At 41.0% G+C, this 17,264-nt stretch overlaps 1 protein-coding gene across 1 annotated transcript in view; it reads left to right on the top strand.

The window, feature by feature from the left end:
* Nucleotides 1-17,264, top strand: part of UNC80 (unc-80 homolog, NALCN channel complex subunit) — a 200,673-nt gene that overhangs the window by 78,095 nt on the left and 105,314 nt on the right. Inside the window, exons 23-25 of the mRNA XM_006022285.2 lie at nt 6,830-7,042; nt 14,320-14,455; nt 17,161-17,258. Of these exons, the coding sequence (XP_006022347.1) occupies nt 6,830-7,042; nt 14,320-14,455; nt 17,161-17,258 (447 nt within the window). The remainder of the gene's footprint in view (nt 1-6,829; nt 7,043-14,319; nt 14,456-17,160; nt 17,259-17,264) is intronic.

Raw genomic sequence — 17,264 nt, 5'->3', positions numbered from 1 at the left:
GAAAATGGTCGTGGTGTGCTTTTGAACTAAAACACCCCCGATATGTTTTAGTTCAAAAGCATGCCGCCGCCATTTTCACAGCACCGATGTGCATTTCTCCACTTATACAACTGTATAGCCTCAGTGCCAGGCACTTTTAAAAGCACCCAATGCTGTGGCACAACCATGTGTTCAAATGCCCAAAGGTCCTACCCAGTTCTACCATCTGCCAGTTTTTATAAAGCTTTTTCTGGGCTGTGGAACCTGCCCTAAGCAGATGTCTTCTTTTTGGGTAGATACAGATATGAATTGTATGCCCAGTTTGACATAGGCATGCCTCCAGGGCCAAGTCATTTGAAAGGCTCATGGGTAAGTGGGAGAGAAAAAAAGATTGTGTTTTAAATTACAAGAATGGGTTAGTTGTTGTAGTATTCCGTTAAGTTTGCATTTGGCCTACAAAGTGAGCAAAATGTTTTAGCTTTAAAAATCATATTTGCTGTAAATTTGAAAAGCTTTCAATGTGTCATTTCTCTGCACTGGCCAGAAGCAAATTATATTATTATGAGAAAAATCCTCTCTCTTTTTTTTTTTTAAACAGTTTAGCAGAAAGCATTTTCCTTTAATTGCTGTTTCCAACCTTTTGATAAATTAGTGGGATTCAAATTTGATGCAAATTAAAAGCTGCTTATTTTAAGTAATTACCCCTAGCCATGTTGCTATGACAACTCTTAAAAATTAGGGGGAATCAAATTATAATTTATATCTAACAAACTTTGTCAGCATGTTTTTCATGCAGATTTTCACAAGAAATTCTATTCTTCAAGTGACCAAAGGTCTCCTGATAAGCCTGAATAGTTTAAACAGTTTTGACACAGTAATTTAGAAAAATGGGCATGTGAAACAAGGGCTACAAGTGTTGCAAATGTAGTGTTTTATTATATACATTGAACTGTGGACTGTCTTGAAGATTAAGAACTGCTTAGAAACATATTACCCAAAATGGGACATCCATCCTTAACTGAATTTTATAATGCTGAGGATTTTGTTATGGTTTGCTGAGCTTTTTAGAAGAATTAATAACAGGTTACAGATGACTTCGCCCCTATTCCACCATCTGAAATCTAGTGTTGTCTGGCTGTAAAATACATCTGTTACCTTGTACAGAGAATTTGAGGCTGAAGCGAAATGATTTGGTATCTCAGACCTTACACCTCAGATGATACAGAAGCTTCATCTATATGAGGATAAAAGGTATAGTGTTAGAATGCAATAGCTAAAATATTCCTACTAGTATGTTTGAGAAGACCAATGTAGACCAGGTACAGCAACTTTAGTATGGGCTCAACCAAGCAAGTAAAGGCTTTGGAGGAAATCTAGGTTTCTCTGTATTTAAAGTTTGAATTGCTTTGTCTGTACTAGCCTTCCCAAATAAGTTAGTTAGAATGTGTTAGTGGAAGTGTTGAAATAGCACATCTGTTCTTTTTAAGACAAGGCCTGAATGACACAAATGGCACTGCTTGACATCAGTGTCAATACTGATAGAAAACCCAAGTCTTGAAAAGTCAGAGAGACTGAAGTAACCCTTTTAGGAAATTCTTCTAGATTAGGGTAATGCTTATTCGTGAGCTGGCATGCATACAGTTGCTCAGCTGCATATATGATATACTAGCTTTATAGCAAGATAAAAAGCAGCTATAAAATTTATGTTTTTTACAAGTACTCAGATTTATTTTAAAAACAGATTTTTTTTTTCCAGCAGAGAATAGGAAATGGGTCACAGTGTGGAAAGCAAGGACCTCCAGAAAGTTACCATAACCAGATTAGTATTGTAGTCTGGTATAATTCATTTATCCTCATAGGAGACAAGAAATGAACTGGATACTCTTTTGTCATAAGCCCCTACAGGAGCTGCTGAACTCAGGCAGTAGCTTGATGTTATATTAGTTTAATTCACTTTTGCACCAGCTATTTATCCAGATCATCCCCCTTGCTGTTTTAAATATGAACTAAATTGACTATTGAGAAGCTCCTTTGGGGATATGTGAAATATGAATTGTGAAGAACAGTGTGGATTCTCATTCAGGCTGATTTATACAATACAGAAAACAGAAGGATGTAGAAATCCTCATGTAAAAAGGTGGAAGCTTGACTTTGATGACATGAAAACGAAACTCTGCAGACAGTGGCAGTGGTGTTAGAATTTTGCTGTGTTGAGCTTTGACAGTGACTGTGGTAACTTATGATTCTTTTCAGCTATGCATCGCCTGCCTGATTCATTTCTCTCCATTTGTGATGTGTTTCTCTGTGGTGTGAATCCATCCCTGTCCATTCTGTCACATCTTCATCTTTCTCTTGCTGCTACTTCAGATTGTTCTGGGCATCAGGTAAGATACTGCAGGGATTTGTCGCATGGCAACATTCAGCAAGGCCAATCTCGCTGCAGGCTGCCATCTTAATGTTTTAAATTTGGAACCACTGAGCAGGACTCCCCCAAAACAAGAACCCAGCCCCTGTTTTGCAATCCCTTCATTGTGAAGGCAGTCCTTATTCATCCGTCCAAAACTGTGTGTCAGTATTGATTTCTCACATGAGGCAGGGTATGTAGAAGCAGGTCTTCCCTGCTAGTTGCATGTTTTTCTGATATGTTGCTCATCACAGTTACTCTGTTTGAATGAAATGACTATGGAGCAATATCCACTAAAACAGCTTTAGGAGTTTATCATGTCTGATTTTTAGCTGTGCCTTGGGCTTGCCACAGAGTAAGACTTGTCCATGAGGCGCTCTTAATATATGCACACATCCTCTATTTCAGGTGACCCCATTATGATAGTGTCTGAGTACCTCACTATACTCCTGCGAGGTAAGAGCCATTTCTGGTTGGGGAAGCTGAGGCAGAGGTCACAGGGAGACTATAATTGGCTTGCCCAAAGCTACAAAGGAGGTCTGTAGTGGAGCAGGGAACTGAACCCAGGTCTGCTCAGTTACAGGCTAGTGTGGACCATTGTATCATCCTTCCTCTTTCTTCCCTCTCTCTGCCCATCTTTTAATTCCCATGGAAGGCCTAAAAAATTAAGTCTCTGCCTTAGACCTCCTCCTTACTTCATTTTCTCATATCCTAGTAGATATACCAGTATAGTTGAATCAACAAAACTGACGTGCCGGATGTCATCTTTCTTGTGTTGCTAAGTCTCCAGGATGAGTTGGGGGGTTGTCCTTTTGATATAAGGCCTCCTCACCTATCCCTTGTTTTAGTTGCTTGGATGTGTGTGGGCTGTAACACAAGATGATTTTCTCAGGCAATGAGCAGTTGCTTCAGACCACAAACATCCTGTCTGTTCCCTGGTATCACTGACACACTGACTTTGGGCTGCTGACTCAGCTAGTCATTAAGTGTTTCATAATGTCTAACTGGGGACATTTTCCCATTTTTCTAGGAAAACCAGAAATATATTTTTTGTCCTCATTTACATTTAAAATGAAAGCAAAACAGCAACAGAATGTCACATCAAGATGCAGTTAGCATCACCCCAAAGGTTTCAGTTTTTGCTAATCTAGATGGAACGTGTCCTCTGATGGCATGTCTATATCACATCCCCAGTGCTTCCAGAGGCATTGGCTTTTGTGTATCCCCCACTCCTGTGCTCCCATTCAGATGTACCAAATCCAGAAAAGTGGTGGGGAAGTCACTCCAGAGGTGTCCTTTTTCAAGCATAGTGGGCACAAAGATATCAAGAATAGCAATGCGGGATGTTCCCAGAGGAACCTCTGGATTTGGTTCATGCAAGCAGGAACAGGCAGTCAGGTTGTGCTCAGGAGTGCCAGAAACATGGCACAGAGCTAAAGGAAGCTCAGCCATTTGCAGATCTGTTATTCTGTATCTTAACTGATTTACTGTGCATGATTCTTTAGATGCCCCCATGGGGCATCAAGCACTTGCTGAACTGTGTATGCCACATGTAAGTGAGCCACCTTGCAAACTCCTGCCCTGAACTTGCATATCATGGAGGGATTGAAGCAATCCACTTAGCTAGCATGGATGTCATCAACTGGCTATCAAACCTCAACATACAACTTTAATTAACCTTCACCTTCTCTGCTGTTGCTTGCCCTAGCCATACAGAAGAAGAAGATTTTTTAGATGTAGATCTTCATTTGGTTAAACTCCCTATGGAAATATATCCAACACATGCATTTATGAACCATGAAATCAGTATTTCAAAATTTTTCAGAGCCTGCTCAAGGACAGTGTGGACTTAGGAATGTTGTTGAACATTTGCTATGTTATTTTTTATTGCTAAAAATTACAGAAAAAGAAAAAAAAATCTGAAGGTGAGGAAGACATCTTTCTTTCAGTCACTGTGTTAGGTCATAAGGACATTATCCTGGGAGGAATCTTGATAGCTTTGGAAGCGACAACTCCAAATTTCAAAGTTGCACTCTAAGGCCAGGTACAGGCACTACACTTTACGGGTATAAGCAATCAAAAACTGGTTTATACCCATAGCAGAACAGAAGTTCGACACACAAAACTGGTCTATACCCACAACAGACCAGAAGTCTGGCGCACATATGCTGGTTTCCAAATGATGGGACCTGGTCTAAGATTTGCCCCCCTCCCACCCCAGACCTAAGAGCGAATGTGTGTTCTGTTCACTACTGATCTAAACTACACTGATTACATAAAACTGAGTACCTTAGGGTTCAGACAGAAGTGCAGCTCCTGGGTCTAGCTCATGGTGATACATAGAAATTGACATGAGTTAGACTGATGCTCCTGATCCAGCAGGAAGAAAACTCCAGAAAGGGACTAAGAAAACCCCAGAAGGGACATCCCTCTCTTGCCTTCTCCCCCTCCCATCTAGAGACAGCAGCTGAACCAGGCTGCTTTTGCTGCCAAAGCTGACAGAAATTAATGAAGTCACTCTGCTTAGTAGCAACTTCATTTGAACTATTGTACAATGAGGGTTAATTTGTTGTGTGATCAGAGAGTTTGCATACGTCATTTCTGTCTGTGCCCTTACATCAATTCTGCCTTAGGCTTTTTCAATGTCTGTACCTAGCCTATGAAACAAATAATGATTTCCATTTTCAAACATGTTGGGTGGGAATTTCAAAATTTTTCTTTATTCTGTGAACCCAGTGGCAAAATGTGCAGAACTCAGTGGTACAATTTGCATTGAATTTTATGGAAATAGTGTTACATCAATTTTCAGTGCTTTCAAATTCATACCTAGTAAAAGTACTTGCAGAAAAAAGGAAGATAGACACAAAAGGGAACAATTGTCAAAAAAATCATGCCGTGATTCTTATGTATTTTAGAGCCAATTTGTGTATCTTACCTGTAGTTTATTGTAAGGCATACTTGGTTCATTTACCAAAAATTGTGCTATTTGCAACTTTAAATGTTGTTAGTTTTCTGGTAAATATTCAGAACTAGTTTTAAAATGAAGGTCAAAAAACAAAATAGGAAAAATACATAAATCATCACTGAAAAATTAAGTTGCTGCTAAATTAAACTCTTGTTATATTTATGAGGATATGCGGTGGTTGACTTAAAACAAAAAATGAAATGAAGGCAGAGCGGAGTATTTTATAACAAATTCAGGGAGATTTGATAGCATTTCTCCCTGTTAGAAAAAGTGGATCTTCAATATGCAAAACTATGTATGACAATTTTTGCTTGGAAAATGAAGGCCAATATTTTCACAATTGGCTGCCTAATCTTAAACAGATGTAAATTAGTAGGGAGATTAGTGGAGTTATGCTAATTTACTCCATCAGGGAATGTGGCCATCAGCATCTAATTACAATCAGCACAGGCTGTATAGGTCATAGTTTCAGCAAGGCTTCATTGATGCTTCCATATAGTCACAGAGGCAGAAAAAAAAAACAACATGCGTGAAAAGGCTGGTATTTTCCTGCCTAAAATGGCATTTGTGCCTACAATATTTACAGGTTCACTAATGAAGGCAGCCTGAAAATTTGGCTCATTTTCTTATGAAAAGTTTTAGTCTGAATCAGATTAATTTTTGGCTGTTATACAGATCTCTGAATAAGTGGGTTTATAGTGAGCAGGAAATCAGGCAGTTGTAGCATAGAGCAGTGTGCTATCAGACACCATTATAGTAGATAAAGAAAAAAAACCAGTGGCTGTGTGTGGTTGATTTGCATATGTGGGGGAATATTTTCACAATGTTTGCAAAAAACAATAAAAAAGAAGCAATCATCAGTGAAAGGGATGAACTAGGTAGAAAGTGGAAATAGGCTATATTACAGTCCATATTCCCACATGTGAATTTACTTATTTAGATTACTATTACGATCTCCATTTTAGGCAGTCTAATGAATCCACTCCAAAACCTCTTAGGCACCTTTGTCAACAGCAATTATTGGCCAGATAAATAATTCACACTTAGGTCTGAACTGTCCCAAGTTTGGAGGGGGTCAACTGGGGTTTTGGTTCAGGTACATCTCTATCACACACTAAGTCAGCTGACATTGTCTGACTCAACTATGAGTGAGGAATACTAGCAGTGAAAGAAAATGTGTTTCCATTAAAAACTAGAAGATAGCATATGATCTCCTGCTGTTGTGACCCATATTGATGCATATATGGATCTTTTTCTCCTTCTTGTGATGGAGAAGTTTATATCTTATGGGCCTACTCTTCCAATTCAGATGATAAGAGACTCATGCTTCAAGATGTAGACCATAGCTGCACTAGTTGCCCTAGGGGTTATTGCATTCTCCACGTGTCTCCACACATAGTGCTCAGCAGTCCAGAAGATGACAACAGTAAAGTAGATGTGGTTGTTTAACTTGTTTTAATGCCATTTTACAAACCTTTCAGGAAGCTCCTGTGGTGGCAAGAGCAGCCCTCTTCCTAGAATGTGCTCGCTTTGTTCACCGCTGCAACCGTGGCAATTGGCCAGAGTGGATGAAAGGGCATCATGTGAACATCACAAAGAAAGGCCTGTCCCGTGGACGTTCTCCTATAGTGGGAAATAAACGGAACCAGAAGCTGCAATGGAATGCAGCCAAACTGTTCTACCAGTGGGGAGATGTAAGTTTTCACCTTTCTTCTTTAAGTTAAAAACATTTTTAAATGTGTATCAAAATACTGCATTAAAATCCATTTTAAACAGGGATGCAAAAGTACTTAGACCCAGACTCAAAGCAGGTAAAACTTATTCTAAGTCCACTAGAGCAGTGATTCTCAGATAGGGTGCTGCACTCTCAACCACAACGGTAGCACTGTTAGGTGTGCAAACATTATTCATGACTCATGAGATAAGAATCCATACTGTTAAAAACATCCTGATCTGTTGTGGGCTTTCTGAGTTCTTTGCAACAAAAATGTCTCTATTATTTTCCACAGTCAAAAAAATAAGTGAAAACTAAGAACTAACATATTTCAAGGGGTACTTTGAGTCTAACGAGGGATGTCTTGAGTGTATAGTACTAGAGCAGTAATTCTCAACCTTCTTGGACTGAAGGCACCAAAATGTTTTTGAATTGTGTGATACTTTATTTCAAAAGCTAATTTATATATTACATATTTACCTCTTTACACAGGGGCTGGACGGTAGAGGTGGGGGATTGTTCAGGCAGGGACAGGCCTGATTCTGGCTTGTCTCTGGGGTTCTCCAAAAGCATTGGTCTTAGAAGGTATTATGACAGAATTTAAAGTATAAAAAAATTAAGCGAATAGCTTTATTTGCCCTTCCTCTTCCAGAAGAGATTGTCAGTACAGCTGAGGACTGAAGTTACACATAAACTGATATAAATGATGTGAAACTGGTTTAAACCTGTAACAGGACAGAAGTTCAGCACACACAAACCAGTTTCAAAATGGCCAAACCCAGTGTAAGATAAACCTGGATGCATGGAGTATGAGACTTAACTGATTTAGGTTAAGCCAGCCTGTGGAACTTCTCTCCCAAGTCCCCTCTTCTCTCAAGTTATGTCCAGTCCCCCAGTATCCTAGGATGCATTGGGCTCCTCATTAACCCCCTCACAGGGCAGGCAGACCAGCTTCAGCTGTGCTGTCTGCTCTGGCTGAGCTAGGGCCAGGCCTATCCCATGGCTGTCACAGGGCTGAGGCAGCAATGACTGCTCCCCAGCCTGATCCTGCCTGTACCTGTCAGCTCTGCAGGGGTGGAGAGTTGGGGAACACTGCCCCCCAGCCCCAAGCCCGCTCTGATCTGCCAGTGTTGCCGCCCACCCCCAAGACAGGACAGTACGAGTCACTGACACACTGTCAGGAGAGGGAAAGGAGTTCCCCACTCCTGGGCGAAGCCCCAAACCTAGCATCTGACCACATGAGGGAATCCCCAGCCTCTAGGGGTTTTCCCCTAGCTGGCTTAGGATCCCTCCCCAGCCCTGGTCTGCTCAACTGTGGGGAGTGATTACCCCCTCCCCTCCTTGCAAGGCCAACCAATGTGAGTCATTGACGCGCAGGGGGAGGAGTGAAGAACCCCCCTCACCCCCGCATTTCAGCCCCCTGAGCTGGGGTCTTCCCAGTTGGGGAGGGCCAGACCCTGGAGGGGTTTTCCCTGTCCTCGCCCAGCCAGGCTGGCTCCATAGAAAGAAGGATTGGGCCCCACCGCCCGGCACAAGAACCCATCCTGTGGATCTGTCCAGCTTGGCAGCTGAACTACCAGGCATTGTGTTCCTTCTGCCAAAGAGCAGACCCTAAAAGCTGACGATTGCTGACAGATCGTTCCAAGGTCTAGCACATGAGGTTTTCTCCTGTCCGTGGGCAAGGTTGGAAGGAGGGGGCCAGGGAATTTCATGTCTCTAGTTGCTGTGTACTTTTCCTGCACCTGTGCTGATTTAGTAATGTTGCAACAAAAATGGCCATATCTCTGTAAGCGAATATCCACTTGGTGTAACTGCTCTTCGCTGAGGCTAGAGGTTTTGTGCATCAAGATTAGCCAGTCTAGGCAAAGCTCTAGAAAAATCTGAAAATCAGTAAGAACAGCTCCCATCGCAAACTTTGGACATTAGAAAAGTACTTCTGTATTCTCCTTCTTCCAACTGTGGCATGCACACCCACAGAACAAAGCTTGTAAATATTACTTTGACTTACTCCCTTTCTTGAAAGCCAGGAAATTTCTTTAGTCCCTTCTTTTTCCTCAGACCATGTTATTAATGTCAGGTATACATTGCAGTCTGAAAATGAAACCTTCCCTTGCCCCTCAATGATGTGGATGATGATTCCTGAGTGACACAATATTTAAAGATACTACAGTGCTTTTTTCTAAACAACTCTACTGTAAGGCAAAAGCCTGTGCTTCTCCCTAGCCTTCAGATACCTTCACCCATTACACAGGGTATAAAATGACCTTCAATGTTCTATTTATAGCTTTTCCTTTATGATTATTATTTTTTTACTTCTTCCTTTATTTCTATCTCCCTTTTGGTGGCTTTGAAATAAAGTATCTTTCCCTGCAGCAAATATTGATTTTTATTTTATGGGTTTAAAATAAAGTGGATTGCAACACAGCTCTTATACTTACTGGTATCAGAAGCCCTGTCCCTGAGAAGACACTCAGTTCCCAGAATAGGATTTGTTTGCTAGCTGCTTAGCTGCAACTTCACAGGACAACACTTTTTAAAATGTGTACCTCTATTTTTTGTGGGTGTTGCATTTTCTACACCTCTATTTATTTATTTTTAGGAAGTAGATTTGGAACCTAATCTTGATAGTGCAACTTTCTTTCCATGTTTACTGTGTCAATGCTCTTGTAAGGAAAGCATTGTATCCCTGGAGTAAATCTTGTGCTTCTTCATGGAGCAGACAGAAACAGCTTGGCCAGAAGCAGTGCCTCATACTCTACTGCAGTACTGGAGCTTCCCTGGACTCTAGATATGGAGTACACAGCAGCCCTGCTGGGGGAGTTTTCTTCCTTAGTCCTGGGCCAACTGCATGCAAGATTAACCTATTAGCATAACACTTTAAATAATGCTGGTTTATCAGCAACAGTTGAGGATTGCCTATACATAAGGAAGTTCAGTCCAGATCTCTCCCCACTTTTCACAACTCCTATGGCAGCATAAGGGAACAGAAGGACCACTATTTTTGCTCTCTGCTACCAGAGGATTCCTGTCCACTGTACAACCCAAGACCTGCTATCCTGGCTCTGGGGCCACTTTGCATTGACAGAGGACACAGAGCCACTGCACTATAGTGCGGGACTCTAGACTGCAGGCATAGAACTGGGAAGGCAGATCAGTCTTCAGTCTCTTTCAGTGCTTTGCCTCTTCATTCAGATTACCAGGAAGGTGCCTATTTGCTAATTATAGTGATGCTTTTTCTGATTGGAAAGGGATCTAGGACTCTGGGTCATCACTCAATGAGGGTGCCATTATAAAACTTGAGGATAGACAAAGACCTCATCAGAGACCAGCAGACTTATTTAATATTAGCTACCTAATAGCCCTCAGATGATAAAAAAAACTCTAAGTCACTACCTCCCTAGCCTGGATTTGATCTGCCACTAGAAGTAATGGGCCCATTACTAATCCTTTTCATCATGCAATCCCAACAGTGACATTGTCTGTAAATGATAGACTAGGCTGACCAAAATAGACTGAAAAGTCTATCATTTCCTGTGGCTTCGTCTGAAAAGCTGCATTCTTCTATTTTGAAATGTTGTGTTCCATCCATTAACTAAGAAATCCATGAGTAATTTTTGCAGTCAGTAGCTACTAGGAAATTCATTGTTCATTAGTTAGGAAGCTGCAAATTATACGTTATTGTTCAGATGTTTATCATAGACAACAGAGCAAAAAGCAATGATTTTCCACATATTGCTGCAAGAAAGCAAAGGAGATATTTCTTCCTTAAATAACTGAAGTACAGAGGAAGGGAGAAGGCATGAGGGATTTGGATTATATTTAGCAATGTGCATCCTCACAGATAACTGAGACTGGCAACCATTTAGATAAGCTTGCAAATCACTGCAGTAGTGCTTTCTTTTATTCCATAACAGTCTTTCCTGTCCGTTATTGAAGTATTTTCCAGGAGCTGCTTAGTACCAATGAAGATGAGCTTAATAATACGTATTTGTGACTGCTTTTCTTTCTCTGCCTCGCTTCAGTCTAGGAAGATAGTTGATATGGTACAGAGGGTCTGAAAATCAGCTTTAGTCTCCTTTCAGGGCATCCCCTCTAAAAGCAAAAGAACCTCAGTGGTAAATGGTTATTAAAATAAATGAATAGCTTTCATTTCTGTCTCTCTCTCGTTCTCATGGTGTCAGATATCAACTTCAAAATCTATGAGCCACTGTCTGATATTATCGCTTGTCTGGGCATTTGTAAAGATTGCAGCTTTTGATTCAGTGCTGTGCTGTTTGTTAGACATCACATTCACACTGGGGACTGTTCAAGATATTCATCTTGTACAGTATTGTTTTGAAGGGTTCATGTCCAGTTCTGTCTCTTCAGCTTGACCCCTGCTTCTCTGTCAAGGCCATACCTGGTGGGGGATCCATTTAGTGTCATTATAAAATGTTGTAGGAATAGGTCTGACCTTTCTCAGCAGTCAGCCCACTCTGTTGCTGCCTGGAGGTTTGGGTCAACACCCACAGTATCTTCCAGGAACTTGGTTTATGACTTTTGAGCCCTTAAGGCTCCATCTGTTTGTGTTTTCAGTTAACAGTTAATGGAGCAGGTGATTTTCATAATCTCTTGCCTCTATTGCCAGTAATGATGTTAGAATCTGTCTTCTTATATCACTTGGTCTAATGCCCAAGAGTTAAGGGAGTATATGTAGGTTGTGCAGCCTGTTATGAGCCTCAGATCACTATGTACAGTGTTAAGCTTTTTAATGTGACAACTTCGGAACCATACAGGAGCACAATATTCTTCGGGGACATATATCATTGCAAGTGCAGTGGTTCTGAGCACTTTGGAGTTGGCACCCTGTCATGCTGATTAAAATATCTTAAAGCAGCTACCCATGCAGAGACTTTACTGCTGACCTTCTAAATGAGATGTTTATTAGGGCTGTGTGAAGCTTTGGTCACTGATTCAATTCGGCCTGATTCGGCGGCTGAATCTCCAAATCCAATTTGAATCAGGAGGCCCTTTAATCTCTCCAAATCGAATCAGAACCCTCAGAATTGATTCGGAAAGATTCGATGATTCAGACATAGACACAGCTTTAAATGCTTTTTCTACATATCTCAAGGTACCAGGCAGCTTGTGAATGCTGCAATAGTGGGGCGGATGGAGCATCCCACAAGAGCATGGGGGTCCCCAGTGTGCTCAGCAGCAGCCCCAGAAGTGGACCAGAAGCACTTCTGGTCCACCAGGGAGCATGCTGCCCCCTCCATGCCCCTGTGCCCTCCCGGCTTGGCAACTGGTGCCTCCAGGGTCTGGGGGCACACCTGGGGTCCCCCCATGGCCAATTGCTGAGCCAGAGGGTGTGGGAGGTCCACTGCCAAGCACACAAAGGGTCTCCCCTCACTCCTATGGGACTCTCCATCTGCCCCACCATCACAGTGTTCATGAGCCATGCCTGGCACCTTGAGGTATGTAGAAAAAACATTTAAAGCTGTGTCTATCAGCTGAATCACTGATTCTTTGAATCAGCATTGAATCTTCAGATTCAGATTTGGCTGAATCGAATCGGGGACAGTGATCCAAATCTACTAATTGAATCACTTTCCCCGATTCAGGCCAAATCCAAATTGAATACAGCCTGTTTCGCACACCCATAATGTTTATAAGTGAGGAAATGGGCTAATGTGTTTCCTAGGTAGGTTGGGGTATGCTCATGGGGAACCATGTGGTTGCCTACTCTGATATTCAGTGTGTTCTTGGCTCGATGATTGTCCAGGTAGAAGTGATGATACTGATTTATTGATGCTCAACTTTAAACACCACTTGTGGAGCTGGAACTCATCACGGCCTATGTCAGTATGCAGTATCTTTCCTAGTTCTGTCATGTCTATTCTTTGGGCTACTATGGCAACATTGTTAATGTACATGTATCACATAGATGCTGTATGTGGTAAGTCTGAGGTATATACATTGAAAAGTATTGGTGCAAGCAGTGACACTTGGGGAACTCCATTCTTCAGAGTTTGTACTCTTTTTTTTTTTTCTCCTTGGCTGGTAGTGAGTTTGAATGGTCTGCTGGAGATCATGTCCATGGTAAAAGTTTATAGCTTGCAGTCAGGTATCATAGAATGGAGTCTATCCTTGATCCATGTAGTGTCATTGGTGGCTGTAAGGTCAATAAAGATCATGCCTGTTTTCTGCCTCATTTCAAATCTGTTCTCTATGTCAGATGTAAGTAATGACCCCACAGGTCCCAAAAGAACAGGCTGGCTTTTGGAAGAAGTGGTGTACCGCTGACCAAGAAACATTTCCCAGCTTATCAAATGGTGTACTTGTCAAAATGTGTGTAACCTTGCACATTCTCTTACATATACACATATTATATAGGCAGTACTACTTGGGAAAATCCCTTTAGTTCTGAAATAGGGGCACTATGAAGCATTCTGCCTGCTAATATACCCTGCTATAGCATCAGCAACAGCTTCCCTGACTTTGGTTTGCATGTGGTAATGGTGGACTCAAACAGCCACAAGGAAACAAAAATCATTTGGAGATCTGAAGCTTTTATTTTTCTTCACTGGGAATCTATCCATTTAAGTTGAGATGGCCCACATTACCATAGTATCTGAGCACCTTCCAATCTTTAATGCATTTATTCTCACAGTACTCCTGTGAGTAGGAAAATGCTGTTATTCCTCATTTTACAGATGAAAAATTGATGTGGAGAGAGGCCAAGTGACTTACCCAGTGTCACAGATCAAGCGTGTGATAGATCATTGGCTTAAACCCTGGTTTCCAAGTCTGAAACTGCCCTAATCATTAGGTTGCACTTTCTCAGCAGAAGTTCTTGGTGAAAAGCTGGTGTATTTCATTGCTTGATTTTAATAAAAAAGAACAGCTGAGTTGAGGGAAAATTCAGACCATTTTTGCCCAGTTTCTTCCTGCTTCTGTAGTTTTTATTAAATATATATTTTTCCCCAAGTTTTGAAAGTTTCAAAATTTTAACCACAAAATTGAAGACAATATTTCATATGTATTAAGTGGCAGTAGTCCACCCCCACCTCTCAAGCACTTATCCATTATTTTATCCTGAACCAGTGATAAAAATAATGCTAGTTAATAATCTCTACTGATAAAAATGATGCCCAATATGTTGTCCTTAACCTAAAGTCTCCAGCTATCTCTAGAAAGGACGTGGGTTGTTAACTCCAAGTGAACCTCAAGGAGTTCTCACTTTCTTCTTTTCTCTTCCTTCTTTTCTCTTGGCAGGCAATTGGTGTCCGACTCAATGAGCTGTGCCATGGGGAGAGTGAAAGCCCCGCCAATCTGCTGGGCCTCATTTATGATGAGGAGACCAAGCGAAGACTGAGAAAGGAGGATGAGGAGGAAGACTTTTTAGATGACAGTAAGGAGACTCCCTTTACTACAAGAACCCCCGCTTGTAAGAACCTCTGCTTTAGGAGCACTTAATTTTTCTTTTTCTCTTTCATACTCTCACCACCCAGCTGTATTTCCTCCCCACCAAGTTCCCTTCCCTTTCTTTCTGTGCCTAGATGTACAACATATCATATGGGTAGGAGCAGTGAGAGACCTTGAAAGAAATGGGGTCTAAAAAGCAGACAGTATGTTGCAATTACTGTGTATTGCGACTATAAATAAAATGAATCAATTGTACATCTCTAGACTCTTGCCTTTGTGTAAGTTCCTGGAGGCCATTCTGACTCCCCTTTTTTTTCAAAGACATCCCTGCCAAAAATATTTTTGTATGATCAGCTATTTTAGGTGTAATTTGACATAGCTGTGCTAAACACCTTTAAATGTTTTAATTTTCATATTTTAAGTTTAATGCAGAAATATAGTGAAACGATATGGAAAGTGTTGCTAAAACATGCTATATACCAAATCACTGAAAAAAACAGATTTTTAAAAGAAGTTTGCAGATTTTGAAAGTGTAAGTAGAAGCACAAATTATGACATGACCTGTAAAATCAGAATAAATATATTCATAGTATAGTTACTGGCAAAGATGATAACAAGCATTGTATCCTCTCCAATACCATTTGTATATACATGTGTGTTGTAGTGTACTGGCTTGTGTCTTTGTGTATTACTGTTGTCCATTGGATGTAATGTATAAGAGCAGTTTCTGTGTCTGTTGGCTTCTACTCACTGCATAAAGGACATCAGGGGGGTGGGAATGGTGGGGACTGAATGGCATTAAACTAGTGTAAGAAAGGAGAGTCAGGCCCTCTGGTTATGGGTTTCCTGATACTTCACGTATACCATTGGATTGAGGCTGTGGTACCTGTATGCGTGTGGCCTTTCATAGCTATATGTCTATGTGGCCATTATGCCAGTACATGCAATGAGTGAAATGCACAAGAGCCTTCCTGATCCTACACTCCTTGAATAGCCCATGTAAAGGTCAGGCAGAATGGTGATCAAGAGGGAACACAGACTGTTCCATTGTACTCAACTGTGGATGCCCAGTACTCCAGAGGGAAAGGGGATAGGTGTTTACAACATGGGGCCATGGGCACAGAGGCAAGGTAGGCTGTCCCCATACATGGTATATAGAAACAGAACTGATCCCTTTCCAGGTCAGGGCATTCAGAGGAATATTCTTCCTTTTTGCTAAAGCAGAGCACTTCTCTGATCTCTTACTGAGCCCTTTTGGCTGTTCCTGGTAGGTATGTCTGAGCCTCTTCTAATCACAGAATATGCTGTTGCTTATACTGTCACCCTATGGATTCCCACTGTATCTGACTATTCAGATCATTTTGGTGCATCTAAATGTCATTCGTTACAAGAAAACTGTATGGAAGAGCCAGTCAGCAAAGCAAACATAAGCAGTTTTGTCTGGTAACATGTATGTGTTCCTTTGTTCAGTTTCTTTGTGTGACATGATAGGATCAGATGTGCAAAATATGGTGAAAATAACATATTACCAAAAATGGGCATGTTCAGCTGTTTAACCCAGTGGTGATCAAGCTTTTTGGACTTGCGGGCCAGATGAGTGGCATAGGGCTTGTCAATGGATCAGATCAGGTCTGGATCACATGCTTCCTGATCTAGCATGCAGAGCCATGCTAACCAGCACTTGTGGCTCCCTAAGCATCCTTGTTTTAACCAAAATCATCATCAGAAATGGGCATAGTTCATACAGTAGCTGTCAGGGTCCTTCACAAATTAATAGAGGCTACAGGAGCTCATTGTAATCTTCAAGGTTTGGATAGTATTGGACCATCATTAAACTATAATGAGTACTGATTTTGAAGCTTAACATTTGGATTCCATTTCAGCAAGGCCACTTGCACATATGCTCAACTTTAAGCATATGGGTAGATTCACTGGTGTTGAATTAAGCACTTGTGTAAGTACTTTGCTTTGCTGAATACCTCTTAATGAAGTTTTCTGTTTTACTCAATTCCAGACCTTTGATGACTTGATAAGTGTATGTTGTTGTTGCCCCATCTCTAAATGTGACATTTGTATTCTGTATGTGACAAAAAGGAAGCAACCTTTGGAGGGCTACTGCTTTATTTAGTTTCCTGGATAGCTGTTAATAATAGGTCCAGTATATGTATGTTGACTATTAGTAAGTATGTGTTTGATCAAAGGGAGGGGAGGGGAGGGGAGGGGTGGGGGAGAGACAATGACACTACCCTTTCTTAAGGTTACTGCCAAAATAACCTTATGTAAGATGTCTCTTAATTTCTAAATTGATTTGAATTCATCTCTACTGTGACCTGGAGCGTTGCCATAATTGTTGTACATTTGGCTGAATGCAAAACCACAAAGGGCACAAGGGTATCTGTCAAGTCATTTTAATATAGCATTGTAGGCAGAGCTTACATTTTTGCACCAGTTCACTATAGCAGATATATCGGTAACCACATAGTACACTAAATGGAATAGGTGCTGATTGGTTTATGTATTAATCCATACTTTTAATATTAGAAAAGTAGTGTAGGAATATGGAATTCATTATTAACCATAACATTTTTTTCACATGCAGCTTGCATTATGTATCATGTGTAATAATGTTCATCAGTTATTGGTTTCAGATTTTGTGTCGTGTTCTCTTACTAAGAATATTTTATTTCCCAGGCACTGTGAATCCTACCAAATGTTGTTGTCCTTTTGCCCTGAAGATGGCAGCATGCCAGCTTCTCTTGGAGATCACCACTTTTCTCCGAGAGACTTTTCCCTAC

This window comes from Alligator sinensis, unplaced genomic scaffold (genome assembly GCF_000455745.1).
Source record: "Alligator sinensis unplaced genomic scaffold, ASM45574v1 scaffold730_1, whole genome shotgun sequence".
NCBI classification, from domain to species: Eukaryota; Metazoa; Chordata; order Crocodylia; family Alligatoridae; genus Alligator; species Alligator sinensis.
This window is presented reverse-complemented; position numbering and strand designations above follow the sequence as displayed.